Source organism: Neovison vison, chromosome 11 (assembly GCF_020171115.1).
Source record: "Neovison vison isolate M4711 chromosome 11, ASM_NN_V1, whole genome shotgun sequence".
Lineage (NCBI taxonomy): Eukaryota > Metazoa > Chordata > Mammalia > Carnivora > Mustelidae > Neogale > Neogale vison.
This window is the reverse complement of record NC_058101.1, coordinates 72,595,969-72,622,280: the sequence shown is the minus strand read 5'-3', so window position 1 is coordinate 72,622,280 and position 26,312 is coordinate 72,595,969. Positions and strand designations below refer to the sequence as shown.

The window sequence follows — 26,312 nt, the reverse complement described above, 5'->3', positions numbered from 1 at the left end:
TTTCCAGCTCTATCAGCTAGAGCTCCAAACTAACAAAAGTTTATAGTAACTATTATAGCTGGCTTTTCATTGGATTTGCATTAAATAATTACTCTGAAATACTGTTAATTCTGATTTTATGTTCAGAAGTGACTTCCAAAGATATTAGGTCATGAATCTCCCAGAGCAAGTGCTGGCCACAGCCCCCAAGACACAAAACCAATTATAATGCAGTAAGTCTTTCCACTTAACATCAGAATGGAGACATAAATAATGAATTTTCAAATGTGTGGTACACTAAGTGTTTAAATCACAATTGAATAAAGTGGCACATAAATAAATTTTAACTGATGCACAAGAAAGCCCCCCCCATAAGAAAGGCTTTTGATGAAGGATAAATGAAATCTATTTTATTTTGTGTCTATTAATCTCCTCTCCTCTTACCCCTTTTCTTAGGAGTTTGCTAAGTCATATCGCAAAAAGGAACAACAGACTGCTGCCATAACTGGTGAGTACAAAAGTCAACCACATGAGGATTATCCAAATTCAAGGAAATGGAGTCAGAACAAACTCTAGTATGAAAAATAAAGGATTCACCTTTCCTTTCGGACTTACCAGAATGGCTTCTCTAGAAGGAAACAGTATTTGGGTTCTTCAGTATTTTGAGTAATAAAGTAACTCCATAAAAAAAAAAAAAAAAAAAAAAAAGTAGCTATAACACTCTGACAGACTCAAGATTATTTGGAATAGAAATTAAAAGTTGATATAAGGGGGAAAAAGTTGATATAAAGAATCAATCCTTCAGCAGTGATTTTTTAAACTTTTTTTTTTTTTTAAAGATTTTTTGTTTATTTGACAGACAGAGATCACAAGTGGGCAGAGAGGCAGGCAGAGGGAGAGGAGGAAGCAGGCTCCCTGCTGAGCGGGGCTCAGCTGATGTGCTGATGTGCTGATGTGGGGCTCCATCCCAGGACTCTGGGATCATGACCCAAGCCGAAGGCTGAGGCTTTAACCCACTGAGCCACCCAGGCGCCCTCAGCAGTGATTTTTAATCCATATCTTTAACAAGTTTTCTTACCAATGTGTCCTTAATTACCACTGACCCTGTTATCAGATGGTACTTTCTACATCGAAATATTTTTTTTTTTAAGATTTTTATTTATTTATTTGAGAGAGACAAAGAGAGCACAGAGGAAGAAGGAGACTCCTTGCAGAGCAGAGAGCCTGATGTGCAGCTTGATCCCAGGACCCTGGGATCATGACCTGAGCTGAAGGTAGACACTTAACCCACTGAGCCACTCAGGCACCTCTACATCAAAATATTTCTAATAATGCACTTTAGAATTCATTTTCTATTTAGTCACAACATATCTAATCTGAAGAATACAGAAGTATTTTTATTTTTTCATTTAATGATGCAAAACACAAATGCTGATTTGATATACATTCACATACAACTTTTTCTTTCACGTTTACAACTCAAAAGATTGGTGAATCCAAAGGAACTAGTATAATCACTATATGGAACATACCTATAATGAAGAGAAAAAAAAATTAAAACTATAGCATTAACTAGCAGAAATAATATTAAAATTAGACCATTCTGAATAATTCACCTAAAGCATCCAGGAAAGTCTAGAAAACAAATTCACAAAGAGTAACAACCTTTCATTTTATTTAAGTTTTAATAAAAAATATTTTATGTGACCTATAAGAGAGTAGCAAAAACATATCTATTTATGTTTATCTCTTGATTGGCCTGAGTGACAGCAAGGTGATACTAATATGAAAAAAGAAATGAAAAATTTGGATAATCAAACCTTAAAGGGCTGAGTTAGTCAACCTAATCCATGAAAACTGAGATTTGTAAGAGTGATTTTTCATTTTACAAAAGGATTACTATAGAATTTGCTTAAAAGGATTTTTGGAAATTTACTATGTATTTAGATACATATATATTGGCATATAAAATAAATTCATTCCTTTAAATTACAGAGCATGCAGAGTATCGTATCTTGTTCACAACTAGATTTTAGTATGAATTGTCCAATTGGGTGTTAGTTGTAGTGACAATCACAATGAAGTGGTCACACAGTAAAAGATTTACCAATCTATTGCCCTTATACATTCATCCATTCTACAAATATTAAATTATCAGTAGGCCCAAGCACTGGGCAATTTTCTGAGTACAGTATGATCAATAAAACAGACACCTTTTCTGTTCTCATGGAATTTACATTCAGGTGTTGTCTATGACAAACAGATATTAAGAAATACATACACAAATAATGGTAATTTGTCTTTAGTGCTTTGAAGTCACTGTGTAGAGTACCATTAGATTTACAAAAACGGTATGATTCTGGTTTTATTCTTTTTTTTTTAAAAATTTTATTTTTATTTGAGAGAGAGACAGTGAGAGAGAGCATGAAAGGGGAGAAGGTCTGAGGGAGAAGCAGACTCCCCATGGAGCTGCAAGCCCAATGCAGGACTCAGTCCCGGAACTCTGGGATCATGACCTGAGCCAAAGGCAGTTGCTTAGTTAACTGAGCCACCCAGACAACCCCCCCCTTTTTTAAGATTTTATTATTTCTCAGAGAGAAAGAGGAGGGGGGAGAGAAGGATAGTGTGCGCTCACATGCACAAGGAGGGAGAACAACAGGCAGAGGGAGAAGCAGGCTTCACATTCAACAAGGAACCTGATGTTGGAATCGATCCCATGACCTTGGGATCATGACCTGAGCTGAAGGCAGATGCTTAACCAACTGAGCCACCCAGGCATCCCGATTTTGGTTTTATTCTTAAATACAACTTTCTTTGAACAAACTCAAAGCATAATGATTAAAAATGATGCTTAAAAAATGATTATACTGAGAGATGCTTCAACTAAGGTATTAAAATTCATAAATTTGTCAGAGACAGGAGTATCAGTGCTAAAAAAACTCAGTAGGGAAAAAAAAAAAAACAAAAAAAAAAACACCTCAGTAGGGGCGCCTGGCTGGCTCATCTGGAAGAGCATGCAGTGTGATCACTGGTTTTTGGTTTGAGCCTGACGTTGGGTGTAGAGATTACAAAAAAATAAACTTAAAGAAAGTATAAACCCAATAAAAAAACAACAAAAATACATTATTTAAAAAGAGGTCACATTAATTTGCATAATTAATTAATCCTATAAAATTGCATACTTACCATATTAGTATTTCAATAGTTTATTCCAACCCATTTCTTCTTTTATACTCTAAAACATCTTCATTATGTTGTTTGATGAGCTAGAAGTAGGTAACAATTAAAATTAGAAATATAATCTTCCTGGCAACTTAAAGAGGCTAACCAGTGATACTTATATTTGGTATAGAAGAGGTATGTAAGAGGAATAAGCATAGATTAAAAGAACTATGACTATTCTAGGGATGAGGGAGGGCACTCAGCCACTGGGATGTGGATTTGCTTTTTTTTTTTTTTTGTTAAAGACTTTATTTGTCAGAGACAGTGTTAGCAAGCATAAGCAGACAGAACAAGAGGCAGAGGGAGGCAACGGATTCCCTTGCTGAGCAAGGAACCCAATGTGGGGCTCAATCCCAGGACCCTGATATCATGACTTGAACTGAAGGCAGATGCTTAACTGACTGATGGTTAACTGCTTAACCATCCAGATGCCCCTCTTTCCCTTTTTTTTTTTTAAATAAAGAGTATTTTTTTTTTTAAGATTTTATTTGTTTGTCAGAGACAGAGAGAAAAAGAAAGGGGACACAAGAAGGGGGAGCAGCAGGCTGAGGGAGAAGCAGGCTCCCTGCTGAGCAAGGAACCCCATATGGACTCCATCCCAGAACCCTGGAATCATGATTTGAGCTGAAGGCAGATGCTTAACCGACTGAAGCACCCAGGTGCCCTGGATTTGCTTTTCTAAACAATTTTGGAAAAGCAAAAAAAAAAAAAAAAGAATTACTGCTATTCTAGTTAAAAAGAACAGGCGAAGGGATGCAGGTCCAAAAACTATGAATGGTATACACTAATTCATTTCTTTTTTTTAAAATTTTATTTATTTATTTGACAGACAGAGATCACAAGCAGGCAGAGAGGCAGGCACAGAGAGAGGAGGAAGCAGGCTCCCCGTTGAGCAGAGAGCCTGATGCAGGGCTCGATCCCAGGACCCTGAGATCATGACCTGAGCAGAAGGCAGAGGCTTTAACTCACTGAGCCACCCAGGCGCCCCATCTTTTTTTTTTTTTTAAAGATTTTATTTATCGATTTGTCAGAGAGAGAAAGCACAAGCAGAGGGAACAGCAGGCAGAAGGAAAGGCAGGCTCCCCGCTGAGCCAGGAGCCCGATGTGGGACTCCATCCCAGGACCCTGGGATCATGACCTGAGCTGAAGGTAGGCGCCTAACTGACTGGGGCACCCAGGCATCCCTTTACTAGTTCATTTCAGTCTTACATACTAAATTTGAGAAGGCAACCCTTAAAAGTTTGTTTTATTTATGTATATGTGTATGTATTTACTTATAAGATTTTGTTTATTTATTTGACACAGAGAGAGACAGAGGGAACATAAGCAGGGCGAAGGGGGAATAGGAGAGGGAGAAGCAGGCTTCCCACCAAGCAGGGAGCCCAAAGCAGGATGGATCCCAGGACCCTGGGATCATGACCTGTGCCTAAGGCGGATGCTTAACAACTGAGCCACCCAGGTGCCCGTCCCTTAGGAGTTTAAATTCGTGTTCTGCCAAATAAATTATTTCATTCAGTGGTTAATTAATGAAATAGAATAACTTACCATAGAGGAGCTAAATCAGCACCGCCAACCAGAACTGAATTATTAAATGAGGTCTAGACTGGTTGCTGGATGTATTATACTTCTAACCTTGGAAGTTTGATACTGTGAGTGACCAACTCCATCCCCCAACTATATGTGTATTAATTAGATGTCATGGGAGATAGATACCTTCTTATAAAAAGTGTCTGACAGAATATGCAACCAAAACAATGGTTGAGATGGGGTGATATTTGCTGCAATCAAAGATCCAATTTCAGAGTTCTCAACAGCAATCAAGTTTTTTCTAGGAAAATTTTATATTAAAACTTCATCATGACAAATATTATTTCAAAAAGGATTACTGCTGTTGTCATGTTGTAAATGACTTTTAACATCTCTTACTCCTTATCAACATCTCTTACTCTTTATCAACTTTTTTTTCTTGAGATTTTATCTATTTGACAGAGCACAAGCAGGGGGAGCAGCATATCGAGGGAGGAGCAGGCTCCCCGCTGTACAGGAAGCCCAATGTGGGGCTAGATCCCAGGACCCTGGTATGAGAGAAGACAAAGGCAGATGCTTAACGACTAAGCCACCCAGGTGCCCCATTAACAAGTCATTTCAATGAGAAAATCCAAAATAAGAGATATAAGAATTGGAGGTGGGAAGCAGTGGAGAAAACCCCTAACACATTAGGTACAAAACAAAAAATTTTAAATACTAATCGAGCACACAGACTTTAAGTCAACTTCGAGAAAATATATCTACAGAGAGGCAGTATTTCACAATGGTCTATAGTGTAATTCTAAGTCAGGGAGAACTGGGTTTAGCAAAATAATTTCTCCAAGCGTTTTCTTTATCTATAAAAAGTCAACAATAATAGTACCTACTACACAGTGTTTTTGAAAAGATTAAATGAGTTTCTACATGTAAAGCATTTGGCATACTCTAAAGACAAAAAAAAAAAAAAAGGCTGCTACACACTAAGTACAATTTCCAACAATGTATTTACCCAAACACTGATTAAAATCTTATGTTTTTGAAGTCTAGTAGGACTTAATTTGTATAGCTTGTCCAGTGATGATCTGTCCCTATGTCATCTGAAAAAAAAAGTGCCTTCATAAAACCCAACCAGTCAACATCCTCATTACCAAGTAAAGGACAATCAATAGTAAAGTTGCCATTCATCACAAAACCATTCTCATTAACCATGAATGACGTAAGTTTCAGATTCATCATATTTTCTCGATGCTGCTGAAATCTTGAGTATTTCTTTTTAGTCTTTGGGATTTCCCTTATGTAATTAGCAATTACATAAATATCCAATTGAATGGGAGATTTGCTCAGCAACAATCTCACACTGACATTTATGCTCCCCAGTGTGTTGGGGTCACACGACATCAACGGAGTATAAACTCACATAGATCCACAAGAAGACGGAGGTGCCCAAGGTCAGTCCAACTTTCAGCCAGTCAGGTTTGTCATGTGGCGGATCCCGAACGTAGAACTTTGATCGCGCTGAAGCTGAAAGGGGACAGTGTCTGTAAATCAATAACGTATCGGCTGCATTGAAAAACCTAACACTTACGTGTGTATTATTACATTTAATTCTCTCCTCGACCCCCCCCCCCCGCCCCGCGCCAAACAGCTCCCGAAACAGGTTCAGAGAGTCAAGTTAACTCGCCCTGAGCCACCGGCAAGCCAGACCGAGTCGCCCCTGTCCTCCAGGACGCCCTCAAAAGCCAAAACGGGCTTTTGCAGAGACCCAGATGACTCCGAGATGGCGGAAGCGGCACCAAGAGGGTCTGCAGGACCCAACCTGCAGCGGGTTAGGGTGGTGGGAACGACCCAGAGTCCATTCGTAGAGACCAAGAGGGTCGGCGGCGCGTGATGGGGAACCCAGAGTTGGAGCTGGGATTTAGGACGTAGGCCGGCGAAGGTCACACTGCAGGACGGGCCCGGGCCCAGAAGCCCGCTATCCCGCGGGCTGGATTCACCCTGAGAGTGAGCGACGGGAAGGTCGGGTCGGCCTGAAGGAAGAGGGACACTCACAGCCGCTTGGGAGCTTAGCTGGAGCCAGCAGCTTGGAGAACTGGCGCAGCAACGCGGGCAGCGCCATCTTGCTAGGCACGGCTCCGCCTTTCCGCAACCCCGTCTCCCCTGGAGTCGGTGTCCCGCCAAGCGCCCCCTTGCGGAACGAAGCGCGGGATTCGCCAGCTGCGCAGCCGCGCTAAGTAGAGATGTTAACTTGAGAATCCTGGTTATTGCCTGGTACTCTAGCTCTCCTGGTCTCAGCCTTATGTCTGTAAAATGGGGTTTGGGAGGAAATGATCAAAGGGGGAAAGGGGTAGTTAGTTTATTCACTTCGCTGTCCCGTGAGAATTTCAGGCACCTGCCCCAGGGATACTCGGAAGATTTACTAAAATCTTGCTACATGAGACAGAAAACTGAAAATGAGGAGTTGTGTTGAGTAACTGCCAGCACTTTGAATTCTGTTTCAGACACTGTACATTATGCATCCTATGATTTACATGTATCGTCTCATTTCATTTCCAAACGACCGTTTGATATACCTTATTATCCTCAGTTTATAGCTAAAGCTCAAAGAAGGCAACTTACTCATCCAAGGTGACATACCATATATTTGAAGACACTTCCCACAGTTCTCCAAGTCTGTTCACATGCACTATCACAGTAAAACTTCACAATGCTGTGAGGAAAAGAGAATCTTCGTGTTTTGGAAGTGCCCTGACCGGCTCAGGCTCAGGATCCCACAGCTGGAAGAGGTGGGATTCAGACTGAGGTCTATGACCCCAGATCTAGTGATTCTTGCTAGCCCACCCAACAGACTTGGACAATCCCCTGAGGCCATGAGCTGCAGAATAGGATTCAAAGAGTCAAGTTGAAAAAGCTATTCCTGTAAACCATATTTAGCTTTTGACTTTTAGGCAAAGTACTTAATCTCTCTACACCTCAGTTTCACAGCTGTAACATAAAACCTAACCTCTGTGGTCCTTGGGAAGCTTAGAAAGTGTCTGGTAGTTGCAAACAACTTGTTTTTGCCTACCAAAGACATTGTTCTGACAACTGAACTGGATTTGTGCATTCACTTTTCAATTCAATCTGATGTCTAAAGACCATGTAAAAATATGTATTTAAGTAAAAGAAATAGAGAATTTTAATATTTTAATCCTTTAAACTTAAGGCCATTTAGGATCATTTTAAAAGCACAATGAATGTTAGTAAATCATTTTTCCCCCCTCTATATTTTTTCTTTTAAAAAAATTTCTTTTTTAAGTAAGCTCTATGCACAACGTGGGTCTTGAACTCACCACTCCATGATCAAGGGTGGCATGCTGTACTAACTAAGCTAGCCAAGTGTGCACCCCTGTATTTTCCTTAGCAATATTACTGGGGAAAAAAGTTAACCAAAAATTATTGACCAAAGAGTTTCTGGTTCTTTTTTACACGCAACTGATGGCTAACTGGATTGCTAAACTGTGAATCACATTATAGTTTGTAACCTAGTTTGAGCCTTCTGGACTCATGCTCAAGTAAGCAAACCACCCAACTAATATGCTGAATCAGTTGTTGGTTCTCAACTTCTTGTCCACTCAGCAACCTGACAGTTGAATATTCTTTCTATGTCATCCCTTGGAAGCTTGTCCTAACACAGCTTTTGCTAGTATCCAACAAGTTGAAACAGAAGCCATATTTAGTCAGAGCATACAGAACCAGTAAGCAAATTACTAATTTCGGTACTGCTGTGGGAAAAAGGCTGTTTTCTTCTTTTGGTCCCTGTATCCTCTTACTAGTGTATATTTTGGGAAAGTGATGAAATATAAGCACATTCCTTTCAGCATGTTAGAGCTGATGGAACCCTACACTTGGAGTAGGCAGCTGTAGGTGAAACTCCATCTTGAGAAGAATCCTGATGAAGCAATTCCAGCCAGGAGCTAGTAGCTATGGTATTTTGGTAGAAGTTGCTACATGACATTCATTTAAGCATTTCCAGAATTTGAATGCTAAAAATTTCTTTGTGACCCAGGCAAAAGGAGAGAAGATTTGAGTTAGCAGCCAGAAAACCACAGTTCTAGTCCCAGATTTTTCCACTAGGCAACATCTTACTCAACTCACACTTCTCATTCCTAGGGAAGGTTAAGAAGAGCAAAAGTTGAAAACATAAAATATAAGATCACTACATATATGTTTATTGATTTATGATGCATGAAAATATCATACATCAAATCTGGGAGGATCTGGAGAGGGATGCAGTTCCTGATAAAGTTACAAAAATTTTTTAAAAGATTTTATTTATTCATTTGAGAGAGAGAGAATGAGCAGTGGGAAGCGGCAGAAAGAGAGGGAGAAGCAGATTCCCCACTAAGCTGGGAGCCCAACACAGCACTCATGTGGAGCTCGATTCCAGGACTCTGAGATCATGACCCAAGCTGAAGGGAAACGCTTGACTGATTGAGCCACCCAGGCAACCCAAGTATCTGTAATTTTTTTTAAGATTTTATTTATTTATTTGACAGATGGAGATCACGGTAGGCAGAGAGACAGGCAGAGAGAGAGAGGGGGAAGCAGGCTCCTTGCTGAGCAGAGAGTCTGATTCAGGGCTCAATCCCAGGACCCTGGCATCATGACCTGAGCCAAAGGCAGAGATTTTAACCCACTGAGCCACCCAGGTGCCTCAATATCTGTAAATTTTTATTTAAAGAACATTCAGAAGCAATCACAAAATGTTAACATTTGTTAAATCTGGGTGACAAATACATAAACTTCTTTAATGTTTTATTTCTATAAAATTTAAATACTTAATGATTAAGGCATAAAAGTGTCAAGAGAGAACATCTTACATATATGGACATGGAGAATTTTACTCTACATATCCTTCTTATAGAATTAAAGTTCTGAGGTTGTTTATTTATATATTTATTTATGGTTACTTTTTTTGTGAAGAGACATTTTGGCAATAGTGATATGCAAATATTTAGGGTAAGATGAATGAATGAAACATCATCCTCATCATCAATATCATCCTCATGGTCTGTCATCACCCAGCCTTGGATATGTTAACTTCACTCTACATATCCTTCTTATAGAATTAAAGTTCTGAGGTTGTTTATTTATATATTTATTTATGGTTACTTTTTTTGTGAAGAGACATTTTGGCAATAGTGATATGCAAATATTTAGGGTAAGATGAATGAATGAAACATCATCCTCATCATCAATATCATCCTCATGGTCTGTCATCACCCAGCCTTGGATATGTTAACTTCCTACATAGCTGTCATTCACAGCATAGGGGTTAAATAGGATCTGTTTGTCAAACAGTGATCTATGAGAGCAGATATTTTATTATTGAGTTTAGGCTATCAAGGCATGGACTGTATGGTCCACCTGTTATCTATACATGCATTTGAACTAGGAAATGACTCAGATAAATGATGATGCAAAGTAGTAGTCACTGAGTCTTTTTTTTTTTTTAAGATTTTATTTATTTATTTGGCAGATAGAGATCACAAGTAGAGAGAGGCAAGGCAGAGACAGGAAGGGAAGTAGGCTCCCTGGTGAGCAGAGAGCCCAATGCGGGGCTCGATCCCAGGACCCTGGGATCATGACCTGAGCCAAAGGCAGAGGCCTTAACCCACTGAGCCACCCAGGCACTCCAGTATTCACTGAGTCTTAAAAATTTATTTGTTATCAGCCAAAAAGAAGATAACATTTGCCCAACTATATTGGTGGCTTATCTATTCAGGTACTCAGCTTTTGGTGGGCACCACTGTTTGCTTCAAACATCAGAAATTTTCTTCCCTCAAGGGGAAAATAGTATATTATTCAATTGAGAAATTTAGAAAAACTTAGCAAATAATATTTCTGTAGGAACTTTTGGATATGAAGTCAGATACCTGGAAACCAAAGTTAGTAGTGAAGCTAAAATTGTCACTGTAAGTTAGATAACTTTTCTATTTCTTTTTTTAAAACATATTTTATTTATTTATTTGACAGAGATCACAAGTGGGCAGAGAGGCAGGCAGAGAGAGAGGGAGAAGCAGGCTCCCCACTGAGCAGAGAGCCCGATGTGGGGCTCGATCTCGACCCTAGGACCCTAGGATCATGATCTGAGCCCAAAGCATAGGCTTTAATTCACTGAGCCACCCAGGCGCCCCAACTTTTCTACTTCTTAATAACTGAGATGGTTGAAAGAAAGACCTCTTGGGGGCAGTGAAGTTCAAAGACAACCGTTTTTATGAATTCTATGTTTGTTCTTAGTTTTACTTAAAAAAAGTTAACGTTAAAAAACTGGCCATATTTCAAAACTCAAACATGGTTTCCTGTAGATACAACTTTTTTTAGTGAAACTTTTGAACAAAAGTAACAGAATTCGAACAAATTGCAGGATTTGATTCATAAAACCTTACTTATGATCCAGGCAAAACAAGAGAGAGCAGGCATTTGAGATAGCAGCTAGAAAACCCGAGGATTAGTCCCAGAGTTTTACAATGGGAAACATCTCCCTCACCTTACACCTTCTAGGAAGGGTTAAAGAAGAGCAAGAAGAAACAGTAAACTATCTGGGTAAATACATTTAAAAGAGCAAAGTTATTGCACATATAATGCAATGATTCCTGATTCAGAGAATGCTACAGACGGAATCCAGCATCTGGAGAGAGAGCATCAAAAATAATCAGGTGCAAAATGACTCATATGAGGGAAAAATTGTAGATCATCAATGGAATGCCAGCTTTAAAATAGTTGTATTGTCAATTACCAAAAAAAATATCTTTTTTTTAGAAGTAGGCTTCATGCCAACTTGGGGCTTAAATTCACCACCCTGATATCAAGAGTCATATGCTCTACTGACTGAGCCAGCCAGGCGCCCCTTTACTGTCAGTTGTTATTGAAATTACTTATACATATAGGCATATGTGGAAAAGGTCCACTTCGGTATCTAGTTTGATCTTGTCTACTGCAGCGTTCTCTAGTATCCTTCCCTGATACTCTGATGTTCAAGATTTGAGGATTTCTGGTGATGGAGAGTTCAACACTCACAACATTAAGCACTTTAGCCCTCTCCGGGGGAGTCAATGTCCCTGAACTCTACTCCAACATGGCTTAAACAGTCGTGAATCCTTCATTGTATGGACTAAACACTGAAATAAAACACATTTAACTTTCAGATGCTTCTTTGGCAGTGCAAATATGGCACTTAGGATATGGCTCTTTCCCCGCTCATCTTAAGTAATAAACTAAATCACCGATCCTCCAGCCAGCCCATTTAATTGGTCAAACTCTTTCACGGTTTCCAGACTCCACGAACCCTCTCTTTTTCGTACAGGTTTTCAAGTCCCCCCTGGGGTGAAGCCTTCATTTCCCTTTCGCCTCTGCTTTTTAATTCGGTACTTGATCCACGATCAAACGCAGAACTTCTTGAACACCTTCACTTTAGCACTTCAGGCTCAAAGTATGATCATACAGCCTACGAGAATCTACCCAATGAATGAAAGAAAGGCCGCTTTGGCATCAAACAGCAGAAAAGCAATTTGAGAGTGGGAGGCTGCTGGAACAGCAGTTAGGGACCCCCCACCCCACAACTCTTCCCCCAGCGCCTGCAAAACGCTCTGCGACCGAGGGATGGGCGGGGCCTGCCGCGACACTTTTGGCCTCCGCCCACCCTCGGGCCTCCAGGTTTCCCAGCAAGCTCTAGGACAGAGGAGGTGGGGAAAGGAGGTCATCGCGCCTGCGTGCTAGGAGGTGTGACCCGGGTGGGAAAGCCCTCCGCGTCCGCCATTTTGGCTGCCTCTGTCGGTCTGTTCAGTTACCACGTGAACCGCCGACGGAGACCCGTGGGGGGGGGAAGCGGCGGCAGCGTTAAGTGAGAAAGGAAAAAAGACAACGAGGGGAAGGGGGGTGTCGGGGTTGGGTGACGCGGTGACACTCGAGGCCTGGTGGTGGCGGTGGATCGGGGCAATCAAGGCTGAAGCGGCCAGGGGACGACGACGGCGGCGGCGGCGGCGGTCGGACAAACAGACTGACCGAGCCGGGCGGTGGCGGGAGCAGCGGGAGGAGCCGGAACGATGCCGGCCGTGAGCCTCCCGCCCAAGGAGAACGCTCTTTTCAAGCGGATCTTGGTAAGTGTGAGACTCTGGGCAAGAAGTGGGGAGGATTTAGCCGGTACACGGGCCTGTCACCCCTAACCTCGGTCCGGCGGGCACGGGGCCACCTCCGCCAGGAAACCCGCCTTCGTACTCCTAGTCAAGCAGTATGCACCTCCTCGTCCCTTCCCTGTGGTTCCCACTTCGCCCCGCGCGCCCCGAGCCACGGGCTTCCTCCTCGCTTCGGAGGCCGTGGTTCCGGAGTAGGCCCCGTTTTCCTAGCTTCTAGACTGCGGGTTTTCATCCGCCCCGAATGGAGGGAGGACAGGCCCGGCCTTTAGCCGGGAAGTGGGCAGCACGGGCAGGAGTAGCGGCCGGGGTGGTGCAGGAACACTGCCGGTAGGTCGCGGTGGCACCTTGTAAGGAACAGGTGGTGCGGATGCGGCACAGCTCATTCATTGCCCAAGCGCGGCTCTCCCTCCATCGTCCGTCCCTCCCTCTTCCTCTCTTGATATTCACCTGTCCCCGCCCGGGCCCGGGGTCACTGAATGACCTGGACGGAGGGAAGGAAGGGATTTAGTAGAGGAAAAGAAGCTTTCTAAATGACTACCTCCTTGTAATTAGTTTCATACTTGAGTCTGCAGATTATCGGCCTTTTCCCCTCGTTTCTGTATGGAGAAGGGACATTTATTTCTTAGTTTCCGAGCGGGAAACAGCCCCACCCCATACCCTACTCGGGAGGTGGGGCCCACTGCGAGGGGGCGGTCCGGTTGGAAGTGAAAAGTTTATGGAGTTTCTGGTTTAGATGTTCTAGACACGAATTTTCTGAGACTGAAGTGTATTAACACTGATGCAAAAATTTAGCAGCAAAAGGCAACTTAAGAACTTTTGAGATGGATTTTATTGACGCGAGCTCACACTCACTTATTTCTTACATTTCAGATGTGTGCGGTTTGCATTTTTCTTTAATACCATAAAATACAGTGATGTTTGGAGGGACTGTTGACATTGTAAAATATATCTTGTGGCCTTGGCGCTATGATTAATACATCATGGCACATTTTAAGTTTGACATTTAGTTTGTGGGTTGCCCCTTCATGCGAAGATTTCTTTATGAAAGAATTAACTGACAGACTTAAAACTTTTAAAAAACTTGGAGTGTGTGTATGAAAGTGTTAGCTGTTTTCCTTTGCAATTTTAATTTGCTTCAATTATTTATTTGAAAAGTAGACCAATTTTGGGGATCCAGTCTTCTAGAAATAGGAAGGAGTAATCCATGTTGAACTAACTTTGATTTTGCAAAAATATCCATATGCTTTACAGATTTAGTCAATTTATGTTGAAAAACTTAACAGGAAGTCACATCCAATACCAAGTCATTTTTCCTTTGAAATTCTTATTGCCATTTTTTGGTTTTAGGAATAACCAGGGTAGATGGAACTCTCACAGAGTTTTAATAGAAAAATTCATTTGTTTTTCAATCCTTTATTTATTTATTTTAAAAGATTTTACTTACTTAACTGAGGGAGAGAGCGTGAGCATGCCTAAGAGCGGGGGAGTGGGAGACGAAGGTAGAGGGAGAAGCAGGTCACCGCTGAGCAGTCCTAGATCCCAGGACCTGAGCTGAAGGCAGGAGCCCAACCCACTGAGCCACTCAGGCATTCCGACTTTTAAATCTTTTAAAAGACCAACTGGTGTGTCAGTTCGACTGTAACATACTTTCAGGGTAAAAATGTGTCTTAGATTTTACTCCTTAACTTTTTTTGGAAAAAAATTCAAGCAGAAAAGTTGAGAGAAGTGTTCAAGGAGCACTCATGAACTCTTTACCTTAATTTAGTATGTAACATTTTGCCAGATTTGCTTCTTGCTCTTCCAATACACATAAGAGTAAATAGCAGGCATAAGATTTAATCCATATATGCTCCAGGAATAAGGGTATTGTCCTGTCTATCCATAATACTGTTAACAGTCATTCCCTGGTACTGTGGAATATCCAGTTCATATTCAGATTATCCCAATTGTTAGGGTATTAGTTTAAAAAAAAAATCAGACTTTTTATTTTGAGATAACTAGATTCACATGCAGTTTTAAGGAATAATACAGAGATCCCTTGTACCCCCTTTACCTAGTTTCCCAGTGCTAATGCCTTATAAAACTGTAGTTCAATATCAACATTGATATACTCTATCAATCTTATTCAAATTTCTTGAGTTTATTTGTACTAATTTGTGTGTGTATTTAGTTCTGTGCAGTGTTATCGCAATTGTAATTACATAACCTCCACTACATTCGGTATGCAGAATGGTTCCTTAAGCACAGGGATCCTTCTGTTGCCCTTTTAGAACCACACCTTCCTGCCTGCTTTCCATCCCCTTTACCCCCAAACTCGGGCAGTCACTAACTGTTCTGTTTCCTATTTCTATGATTTTGTCATTTCATGAATGTTTACTGAAAAGAATCTTACAGCATATAACTTTTTAGGATAGGCCTTTTTTTTTTTTTTATTTAAGATTTTATTTATTTATTTGACAGACAGAGATCACAAGTAGACAGAGAGGCAGGCAGAGAGAGGGGGAAGCAGGCTTCCTGCTGAGCAGAGAGCCCAATGCAGGGCTTGATCCCAGGACACTGGGATCATGACCTTAGCCAAAGGTAGAGGCTTAACCCACTGAGCCACCCAGGTGCCCCGGATTGGCCTTGTTTTAATGCAATATAAATTTCCTGGGACACATCCCAGTTGTTGGGTGTATTAATACTAGTTTGTTCCTTTTTATTGTTGAGTAGAATTCTGTGATATAGGTGTACCACAGTTTAACCATTCATAGAATAGCATTTTTTCATTAATCATTTTGCTCATTTTTTTTTCTCGTGATAGTGGGGCAGAACTTTTAAGTTTATTGCTAAAATCGAAGTGCTAAAGGATTTATTGTGATACAGTATATGCGGAAGAAATGTGAAAATTACTAAAGAGAAGGGGATAGAGTGTTCTTTTTGTTCAGTTACATTAGGAATGAAGAAAACTTTGCTAACCAAAAGTATAGTTAGTATTTTCTTTTTCAAAATTCCTTCTGATTCCTTAGTTTTTATGGTATGTTAGCCCTTTTGATTTTAAAACCGCCAATTCCGAAAAATTGGGCATACTTTAATGCCTGTAAACCAAGTGTTGCTGGGTTGGTAACTATTAAATCATTCCAGTAGTATTCACTTTTTGAGCTGCTACTTAGTTAGTTGTACCATACTTGTTTGTAGTAAATTCCTTTAGGAAATGAAGTTTGTATTTTTAAAATATTTGAAAACTCAATTTCAAAGTAATAAAATATGTTTTTGCCTTTATTTTTCAAAGGAGACCCAGAAAGTTTCTGTAGTGGATTTTCCTGGCTTGTTCTAGTTTAGTTTTGATATCTAAAATTCAGTTTTGAGGGCGCCTGGGTGGCTCAATCAGTTAAGTGCCTGCCTTTGACTAAGGTCATGATCCCAGAGTCCTGGGATCAAGCCTACCTCAGGCTCCTTGCTTAGCAGGGAGCTTAGTCTCCCTTTCTCTCTGCCTGCTACTCCCCCTACTTGTGCTCTGTCGAATAAATAAAATCTTAAAAAAATTAAAAAATAATAAAATTCAATTTTGTTGCATATTGGGCCCTTTTTTCATATGTTACTTAACTGTTTTCTGACTAAAGAATTGTTATAAATTGGTCAGAATGTCTACAAAATGTGTCTTGTGTGTAATTTGTCTAGAGAAAGGGCAGGGCATGAATTTAATGTAACATATAGGAGTTTAGTTTAAAGAAGAGTTATGTGTGTTTATCAGGAGTGGTTTATTTTTTGTGGGATTTTTGTTGTAATTATACACGATTTTAATGATTTGGAAAATTAAGTCATTAGAAAATTGTGACTTTATCTACTCATGATGCTATTTGTTTATCTAAATAGTTTAAGAACAGTACCAGATCTCCATACCACTTTTTTAGGATCTAGGTTAAGGGTAGGAAAAATGAATTGCTGGAGTGGAATGAAATTCACACCTTTTTAGATTTTAGTCCACTTGGACAAGTTGGGTATACCCTGATGCTTTGCAGTCAAGTGTTGCCAGGTTGGTGACTGTTGCTGCTTCTGCTCTTCTTTTCTCAGGTGTTAATGTGAGTTATAAGGGCAAAAAAACCTATGTTGGGAGCACTTAAAATAGTTTACATCATTAATCTGTTTTGGACTTTTGCCTGAATGATTTATGTTGTTAGTTAAAAGTCTAGAGGACAGAATTTTTCTTTCCTAGAAAAGTGGCAAGAGAAGTTATAGTGTGGCATGGTGATACTTGTGATTTACTGAAAACTTACCATTTGCACTGCGCAATAGAACTTTCTGTGGTGATGGAAATGTCCTGTATCTGCCTTGTCCAATATGGTAGCTGTTAGTCACATGTGACTGTTGTACACCTCAGATAGGGCTAATGTGATTGAGGAATTCAATTATTAAATTTAGTTAAGTTTAAATTCAAATAGCCACATGTGGTGGTGTGTGATTGCCGTTTTGGACAGTGCCCTTTGTGGATCCTTCTTTATTCTTGAAACTTCCCAGGGTGGAGACATTTTTTATTAAGAAAGCAGACTGAGATTAAGGTTAACACTTAGTGTTAGATTCAAGAATCAGGTTTTTTTGGTATTTTTCAGGGCATTTGTACCATACCTGCCTAGTGTTTGTTTGGTGGTGGTGGTGTGGGGTGCTGGGTTTGGTTGTAGGTAGAGGGAGTTAGGTGAAGGTGTTGTAATAATTGTCAGTGACTAGATGTATTGTAGGTACGTACAGATTGTAGGTAAATTATTTCATATGATTTATTGCATTTGGGAGGAAGTGCTCTTTTTACAGTAATACTTAGGTTGGATTTAGTTGCAGATGAAATTAAAATTAGGAATTGTCAAGAAAATTTCCATGTGTACATGGAAGGTCTGTTGATTTAAATTTCTATGTAACAGTTGTAGTTTTGGCAACTGAATGTGGACAGTAACCTTGAAATTGGTTTTAATGTGCTCTGGCCTGCCTTGCATGTGTTCAGAATGTAACAAAGAAAAAAATACAAAAATGGAAACAAAGTTTTACCTACAGTGAAGTCCTTTTTCTTTTTAAAAACTTTTTTTTTTTTTAAAGATTTTATTTATTTATTTGTCAGAGAGAGAGCGAGCCAGAGCGAGCACAGGCAGAGTGGCAGACAGAGCCAGAGGGAGAAGCAGGCTCCCCGCGGAGCAAGGAGCCCGATGTGGGACTCTATCCCAGGACGCTGGGATCATGACCTGAGCCGAAGGCAGCTGCTTAACCAACTGAGCCACTCAGGCGTCCCTAAAAACTTTTTAATTTATTTGAGAGAGAGAAGGTAAAGCAAGTGAAAACATGAGTAGGGGAAGAGGGGCAGAGGGAGAGGGAGAAGCAGGCTGAGCAGGGAGCCGGATGTTGGGCTCAATGCCAGGATTCTGGGATCAGGACCTGAGCTAAGGCAGAAGCTCAACTGACTGAGCCACCCCGGTGCCCCTGAAGTCCTTTTCTTTTGTACACTGTAGGTAATCAAATGTTTAAGCCAGAATAAATTTCTTCCTGGAAGTGTACTAGAAAAGGAAATGCAAATTTGCTATACTGTACTATATTATAAAATACACAAAATGCTCTTTTTAAAAGTCTGTAAAAATCTTAGGAGAAAAAACCTTTCAATAATGTGGTGAATTCATGGTTTTGTTAGTTTGCATTTATACTTATGCCCTAAATCCTTTCTGGAATGGGATGTAGAATGAATGAACAAAGAGATGTTTTTATTTAAATTGACAAAGCATATGTGCTTGTACGTGTGTGTTTTTTGTTTTTGTTTTTAATTTTGGGTGGGGTGGGGTGGGAGAGAATCTTAATTAAGTAGCTCTATGCCTAGCATGGGACATGGGATTGATCTCAAGACCCTGAGATCCTGACCTGAGCTGACATAAGAATCAGTGGCCTGACTCTACCACCTAGGTGCTCCCAAACATATTTTTTAAATGGTTTATTGTGTTAGAAACCTGAAATGTCTCAAATGTCTCTTGGATTGAGAGTAGGTTAAAGTACTTGTTTATGCAGATTATTTGGAGAATACTTGGGCTTAAAAAAAAAGAATTGACCACAGTTTAGTTTTTTTTTTTTTTTTTTTTTAGATTTTATTTATTTGTCAGAGAGAGAGCACATGCAGGGGGAGCTGCAGGCAGAAGGAGAAGCAGGCTCCCACTGAGCAAGGAGCCCATTGTAGGCTTGATCGCAAGACTCTGGGATCATGACCTGAGCTGAATTCAGGCAGACGCTAAACTAACTGAGCCACCCAGGTGCCCCCTGCAGTTTAGTTTTTAATAGTAGGAAATTACACTTTATGTTCAGAAAAGCATACAGAACTTTAACAGGGAATTGAATTTAATGTTTGATTCTGTGGATATTTTAAAGGCTTGCAGTCTTGGGTATTTATTGGGGATTATACAAACTAAGTTATTTGATGATAATAGAATTGCTATCCCAGCTATTACTTTGAAGCACTGGTTAAAAGACTGTTTCCGCAGAGGCAGGCATGGTGCCCTGTATGGTTGGAGGACTGGAGAACTACTGGCCAACCTGCTTTAGCTAAAGGGATTTCTTTGTTTAGTGTGCATTATTTCCTTTAATATTTGTGCCTCTGACAATGCAGTTCTCACAGAGCATTGAATCAAATATATCGTCTTTGTACCTGAAAGTGGTTTTGGAAATAAAAAGCCAGGTTATATAAGGGATCATATGCAAAGGACTATTCAGAATTTTCTCCCCCATCAGATACCTGCGTGGCACATTTCTTCTTTTAGAATTCTGCTCAGATGTTCTCTAAATGTTGTGTAGAGGCCTTCTTTCACCAGAAGTCTTCCTCAGCTCAATCTTATTTTCTTCCTTACTTTATGTCTTTCTATATCATTTTATTACCATATGACATATATGTGTGAGTAATTTACCACATGTTTCTATAATTAAAATGTAGGTTTTATGATGATAGGAACTTTTTTCTGTTAATTACTATACCCCCATTAGTTAGAATAATGTACCATAACAGACACTAAATAAGTACTTGTTGCATAAAATGAGTGTATAAACAGTAACAAGAGAGAAAGCTCTTTGGATTATGTTCTTATATAAAGATTTTTGAGAAAAGGCTGTTACTGGGCCTTGGCATTGAAGAGTACATTGTTACATGAGGTAATGGTAGGATATCAGGCAGAACCTGTATTACCCGGTAAGACCTTAGAAGTTTCATTTACAAATGAATCATAGTATTAAGTTTGTTTACATGGCCTTTCTCCAGTCACAGAAGCATAATAAGAGGAAATTTTATTGTTTCTGTTTTGGTTGTTTTAGCACTGGAGGAAAAAATGGCATCTAGATTAAATGAGGATGTTTGTCGTGAGGAGCCTGTTGAATCAGATAGTAAAGCTCAGTCATCTATAGTTTCAGAAAGCTCTGTAACTGATTCCAACACACATTTGGGGTTGAGAACCAGTGCATGTGATATCATAAAACAGGAAGAGACATCTTTGTAGATTAAAGTTGCTTTGTAAGTGTTTTACAGAAAATGTAAAGATCAAGTTGAATTTTTGGAATTGGAAAGGTATGCTGGGAGGCTGGTGTGGGAGAGCAAGCCGCATAACTAATCATTGAGCCTAGCCAGCCATCAACATTCACGTCTAAATACAACTTTGCTGTCTATTTATAGGCAGTAGCCCTACTGAAGAGAGAAAAACTTAAGATTCTTAGTGAAAAATAGTTTTGAAAAGAATGTCACTTGCCAGTGCTGATGGTGAGAAGCGCATGTGAAGAGGTTTAAAAGAGTGTTGGTTCTTAATATAAATATTGGGGTTTGGTGAGGAGGGAATTTTATGCTGTGATTGTATTCTTGACTTTGGGGAATTTCCCTGGAATATCAGGTGTATACCTACATCTAAGCTGTTTTATAATGCAAACTTGTGTTGAAATTTTAACTTTTGAAAAACTAGCTTAACTTGTTACATATGGTTTTTCCTCCTTAGGTAAGATAGGAATTATATTGTTCCCTGCTAATTTGGAAATAAAATAATTCTTTAAAATTTTAATTTAATAAAGCAGTTTTTTTACTTTTTTTTTTTAAGATTTTATTTATTTATTTGACAGAGAGAGATCACAAGTAGACGGAGAGGCAGGCAGAGAGAGAGAGAGAGAGAGAGAGAGAGAGAGAAGCAGGCTCCCTGCTGAGCAGAGAGACCAATGTGGGACTCGATCCCAGGACCCTGAGATCATGACCTGAGCCGAAGGCAGCAGCCCAACCCACTGAGCCACCCAAGTGCCCCTTTTTTGACTATATAAAAATAAAATAAAAATTGCAGTATAGGGGAGCCTGGGTGGCTCAGTCGTTAAGCGTCTGCCTTTAGCTCAGGTCGTGATCCCAGGGTCCTGGGATTGAGCTCGGCTTTGGGCTCCCTGCTCATCAGGAAGCCTGCTTCTCTTTCTCCCATTCCCTGTGCTTGTGTTCTGTCTCTTGCTTGTCTCTCTCTGTCAAATAAATAAAATCTTTTTTAAAAAATTGCAGTATAGAAATAAATGATGGAAAGATTAATGTTTTTGTTGCCTGATATGCTCTATTCCACTGAAATTTTCTTCAGTTAGTATAATAGGAACACATTTTCAGTTGAGATAATTTGAAAATTTCTGTCAAAGCCTACTGGGGAAATTACAATCTTAGTTCAAGCCAATGATTTTTTTTCTTTTTTTCTTCTTTGAGTAAGCCCTAGGCCCAACATGGGGTTTGTACCACCACTGTAGGATCAGGATTTGCATGCTCTACCCACTGAGCCAGCCAGGCACCTCTAGCCAGTGATATTTTAAAGATTTTATTTATTTATTTGACAGACAGAGATCACAAGTAGGCGGAGAGGCAGGCGGGTTGGGGGGGGCGGGGGAGGAGCAGGCTCCCTGCTGAGCAGAGAGCCTAATGCGGGACTCGTCCCCAGGACCCTGGTATCATTACCTGAGCTGAAGGCAGCGGCTTAACTGACTGAGCCACCCAGGCACCCCTAGCCAGTGATATTTTAAATCTTGAAGATTCCATTATGTAGGAGATTATTTAAATATTCCTGTGTGTTATCTGTTGGAATTATTCTATCTATCTACATGTGTTGGATATAAAAGGAGAAATAAAAGTTTGCTTTTAAAAGTATAGACCTAGAAAAAAACCCTTAAGGTTGGTTGTTTACTTCCACACATGGTTGTTCCAGTGAAAAAAATTTTTTTTCTCTTTACAGTAATGGCTTCCACTTAATATGATACTCTTTATTTTTCAGAGAGATCTCGTTGGAGATTACAAGATCATCTTTGAGTATCAGTGCTTTGAAACTGAATCAGAATCTTTAAGAAGAGGGGAAATGAAGTAAACTGGCATTTATTGAAGACTATTTTGAATCAGATTTTATGTTAGGCTCTTGTTACACATGAGCTGATGTAAATAAATCTTGCATCTCTCCTTTAAGGAAACTGTAATAAGTATAGCTCATACTTACGTTATTGTTAAAAGTAGATTTCTGATTGCTTTATATAGAGTCACTTGTGCTGTATCAGGACAATGGGTTCCTGAAAGTCACTGCACTATGCAAAATCATGCAATAAAAACCACAGGGCTTACGGAAAAAATGGGGTTAGGCACAACACTCAAAAAAATTTTTATTAGTGAGGGGCACCTGGCTCATTTGGTTAAGCGTCTGCCTTTGGCTCAGGTCGTGATCCTGAAGAGTGGGATCGAGCATGGGCTGCCTGTTCAGTAGGGAATTCCCTTCTCCCTCTCAAATAAAAAAATAAAATCTTTTTTTGTTTGTTTGTTTTTTAAGATTTTATTTATTTGACAGAGAGAACCCAAGTAGGCAGAGAGGCAGGCAGAGAAAGACGGGGAAGCAGGCTCCCTGCTGAGCAGGGAGCCCGATGTGGGGGCTTGATCCCAGGACCCTGGGATCACGACCTGAGCTGAAGGCAGAGGCTTAACTCACTGAGCCACCCAGGCGCCCCTAAATAAATAAAATATTAAAATTTTTTTCAGTAGTGAAAAAAGCAAAGGTAAGAACTAAATTAAAATGATAGCACAGTTTTTACTATGTTAAATGGTTAACAAATACATAAATACAATAGAATAAATACTGCATTTTACCATAGAGAGATCCAGAAGTTTGTGGGAGTGTCAGAAGTACTGCAGCTTGTGGATTGTTTTGAAGTCATGGAAGGAAAGTTATGTAAAATCTGAGGGAAAGTTGTAACACTAGATAGGGATGGGTGTGGCTCAGAACACAGCCAGAACTGATGTAGCTAGTAGATGTTTGAGGTGTATGTCTGTACTGTACATGCCTATGTGGTTTGTCTCAGCTGAGAGCAGTTTTCTTTGTTTACCTAGTACTTCTGATGGACAAAATCTCACAGAAACAATCACGAAATTTGAAATTTAGTGTGTTCAGAATATTCCTTACTGTGTCAGTGATGTTGGAACAAACGTGTTTTCCAAACAAGCATTATAGCAGAACGGACTATACATTATCTAACTTTGTGTTATAGTGATCACACAGCCTAGGTTTGGGTAACTCTTCTTCACTCTGGCATGTGATTATTTGGATTACTAAATTAGAACTTCTTGCATTTAAGACCTGATATAGTGTCACATTCTTTGCCATCTTAGTTGCCACTGCCACTGTGAAGACTTAAACTTATTTCAGTGCTTTTCTTGTTAAAGAGAAACTTTGTCCCAGAATATCAAAAGTTTCAGGCCAATTCATCCTAAAGATTTTTTTGTGGGAATATAGTATTTTAAAAACAGGAAACAAACAGTACACATTTCTTACATTTGTGTTTCGAAACAATTTCAGTGTTGAGTAGAGGGAGCCTGGTGTGGAAAGAAAAACATTCTGGAATTGAATCCTAGCTCAGCTTTGTTTTATTCCTTACTATTTTTAAGACTCAGTTTGCCTTATGAGTAAAAACAGATAAAAGAGTACTTTTCTGACACACCTCACAGGTCGTGTAGTGAGATTCATATGAAAGTGCCTGGCAAATAGTTAAGCATGTGAATTAGTACTTGTTTTGTTGTAGCTGTAGTGTATTAAGAACTTTAGTTTTTTTATTGATTTCATTTTTGTTTTATGTTATCCTTTTGTGTCTTATATTCTGTTTGATATTTTTATTTTGTTTTGTATATTTTTTGGTATTTAGGAAGGTTTATATCTACTTAGTTACCTTTATATTTTTACCTTTGAAAAGTTCTCTTAATCCTCCTTTTTTTAATTTAGCTTTTGCTGTTTGATTTGTTAGCTGTAAATTAAATCCACTGATTCTCATTTTCTTACGTATGAGGCAGTGAATGAGCTTATTCTGCTTTACATTTTTTTCCCATGTCTCTTTTCCTTTGACATTTTAAAGTGATTTTTACTTGGTTGAGAGTATGTAATTTTATGTACTGTTCTTTTCACCCTCATCAATACCTTTGTTTTAGATTTAGTTCTATAAGTAAATATAGTTTATATTCACAAGCAGACCGTTAGCTGAAGTTTTCCCAATCATCCCTTGGTTGGATAAAGCTCATTGTACACTAGAGGTTCCTCAGCAGTGCTTATGGAAATCTTTTAAGTTCATACATGGTTAAACTGTTTTTCTGTAGCCTTGATATTTGAAAGACAGTTTGGCTGAATGTAAAACCTTTGATGTATGTCTTAAGTTTTTTTGAGAATATTGCCCTCCTGTTCTCTAGCTTGTATATTGCTGATGCCACTGTGATTTTCTTTGTGGGTGATTTGGTCTTTTTGGAGATCTGAGGAGTTTTCCTTATATCATTTTACTAGGATTATGTCTCTTTGTTAACTGTTCTGGATAAATTTTCTCTGGTATGTGGTTTCAGGTACAATTACAGTTGGTTAGTTCTCTTCTACTTTATTCTCTGATGATCTTTGCCTGTTTGATCTCCTTTTATTTTTTATTTTTCCTTGGATTCTTTTCACATTTGTTTTTCACTTACTTGAGAAGCATTCTTTTTTTCTATCACTTTAGATCATATATCTTGAAGTTTAGTCTTCATTTCTGAGATGCAGTTATGTTTCTCTTGTTTCTTTACTTCAGTCTGTAGTCTGTACCTGTACCTGTTTTATATTTTCCTATTATTATTAAGAAATAACTGACATAGGGGCATCTGGGTGGCTCAGTAGGTTAACTGGTCTGCCTTCAGCTCAGGTCATGATGCAGGGGTCCTGGATCGAGCCTTGCATTGGGCTGCCTGCTCAGTGGAAGCCTGCTTCTCCCTCTCTCACTTCCTCTGCTTGTGTTCCCTGTCTTGCTGTGTTTCTATCAAATAAATAAATAAATAATCTTAAAAAAAAAAAAAGGAAATAATTGACATACCCCGCTGTAAGTCATACAGCATTATTTGATTATTTTAAATTTGTGATGGAGTTGTATTACATACTTCTTTTTTATTGTTAGGCTTTTTGGGTGTGTTTCCATCTGCCACAAGGTTTTTTACTTTTTTTTTATTCCATATAAATAGCTTGGTATAGATGATGGTTTTGTTTTTTGTTTTTTTTTCTTTTTCTGTTCAGGTTGTGATGGATTTTACTAGACTAATGCTTGGACAGTTTTATTTTTTATTTATTTCTAATTTTTTAAAAAAGATTTTATTTATTTGAGAGAGAGAGGAAGAGAAGGATCAGGGGGAGAAGGAGAAGCGGACTCTCCGCTGAGCAGGGAACCCGACTCGGGGCTTGATTCCAGGATCCTGAGACTATGACTGAAGGCAGATGCTTAACCAGCTGAAGCCACTCAGGCGCCCTTGGACAGTTTTATTTTTGGATTGAGGTTTGTGTGGCTTCCTCAGTCTCTTAGTTCAAGAGAGCACCCTCTTTTGTTGCTACAGTGAATCGTTTTTTTAAATAATTATATATCTCCCAATTGTTCTATCATTATTTTAGTAGCGTCTTCATCTTCAGTGGTTTCTTTCTCTATTATGCTTTCAAGTGTCAATTCCTTCTTCTAAGGTGCCTCCTTCTCCCCGAATGCTGTGCCTTGCTAAAACTGTCATCTTTGATCTTTTTTGTTTTTTAAGTTTTTATTTATTTATTTATTTATTTTTAAAAGATTTTATTTATTTATTTGAGAGAGAGACAGTGAGAGAGAGCATGAGCGAGGAGAAGGTCAGAGAGCGAAGCAGACTCCCCATGGAGCTGGGAGCCCGATGTGGGACTCGATCCCGGGACTCCAGGATCACGCCCTGAACCGAAGGCAGTCGTCCAACCAACTGAGCCACCCAGGCGTCCCTAAGTTTTTATTTAAATTCCAGCTAACATACAGTGTAACATTAGTTTCAGGTATACAATATAGCGATTCAACATTTCCATACATCACCTTGCACTCATCACAAGTGTACTCCTTAATCTCCGTCACCTGTTTCACCCATCTTCCACCTACCTTCCCTCT

The 26,312-nt window shown here is 39.5% G+C and overlaps 2 protein-coding genes across 3 annotated transcripts in view; one reads left to right on the top strand and one right to left on the bottom strand.

Annotated features, from left to right (window-relative positions):
* Positions 1–1,351: 1,351 nt before the first annotated feature.
* On the bottom strand, positions 1,352–6,897 carry NDUFC1 (NADH:ubiquinone oxidoreductase subunit C1). Its single transcript, XM_044268062.1, has 4 exons — positions 6,778–6,897; positions 6,146–6,249; positions 3,166–3,245; positions 1,352–1,511 (listed from the first exon to the last, which is right to left on the bottom strand). The coding sequence occupies exons 1-3, from the start codon at positions 6,842–6,844 to the stop codon at positions 3,186–3,188; spliced, it is 231 nt and encodes a 76-aa protein (XP_044123997.1). The 5' UTR covers positions 6,845–6,897; the 3' UTR covers positions 1,352–1,511; positions 3,166–3,185.
* A 5,621-nt stretch (positions 6,898–12,518) lies between these two features.
* NAA15 (N-alpha-acetyltransferase 15, NatA auxiliary subunit) overlaps positions 12,519–26,312 on the top strand; it is an 85,196-nt gene continuing 71,402 nt past the window's right edge. For both annotated transcript variants that reach the window (XM_044268061.1, XM_044268060.1), the window contains exon 1: positions 12,519–12,866. In XM_044268061.1, coding sequence (XP_044123996.1) covers positions 12,813–12,866 — 54 coding nt within the window. In that variant the 5' untranslated portion in view covers positions 12,519–12,812. The remainder of the gene's footprint in view (positions 12,867–26,312) is intronic.

Coding starts and splice junctions, on each gene's coding strand:
- NDUFC1 (XM_044268062.1), bottom strand. CDS start 6,844: ATGGCGCTGCCCGCGTTGCTGCGCCAGTTCTCCAAGCTGCTGGCTCCA. Junction 6,250..6,777: donor AGCTAAGCTCCCAAGCGGCT/GTGAGTGTCCCT, acceptor GTCCCCTTTCAG/CTTCAGCGCGATCAAAGTTC. Junction 3,246..6,145: donor CCGTCTTCTTGTGGATCTAT/GTGAGTTTATAC, acceptor ACCTACTTCTAG/CTCATCAAACAACATAATGA.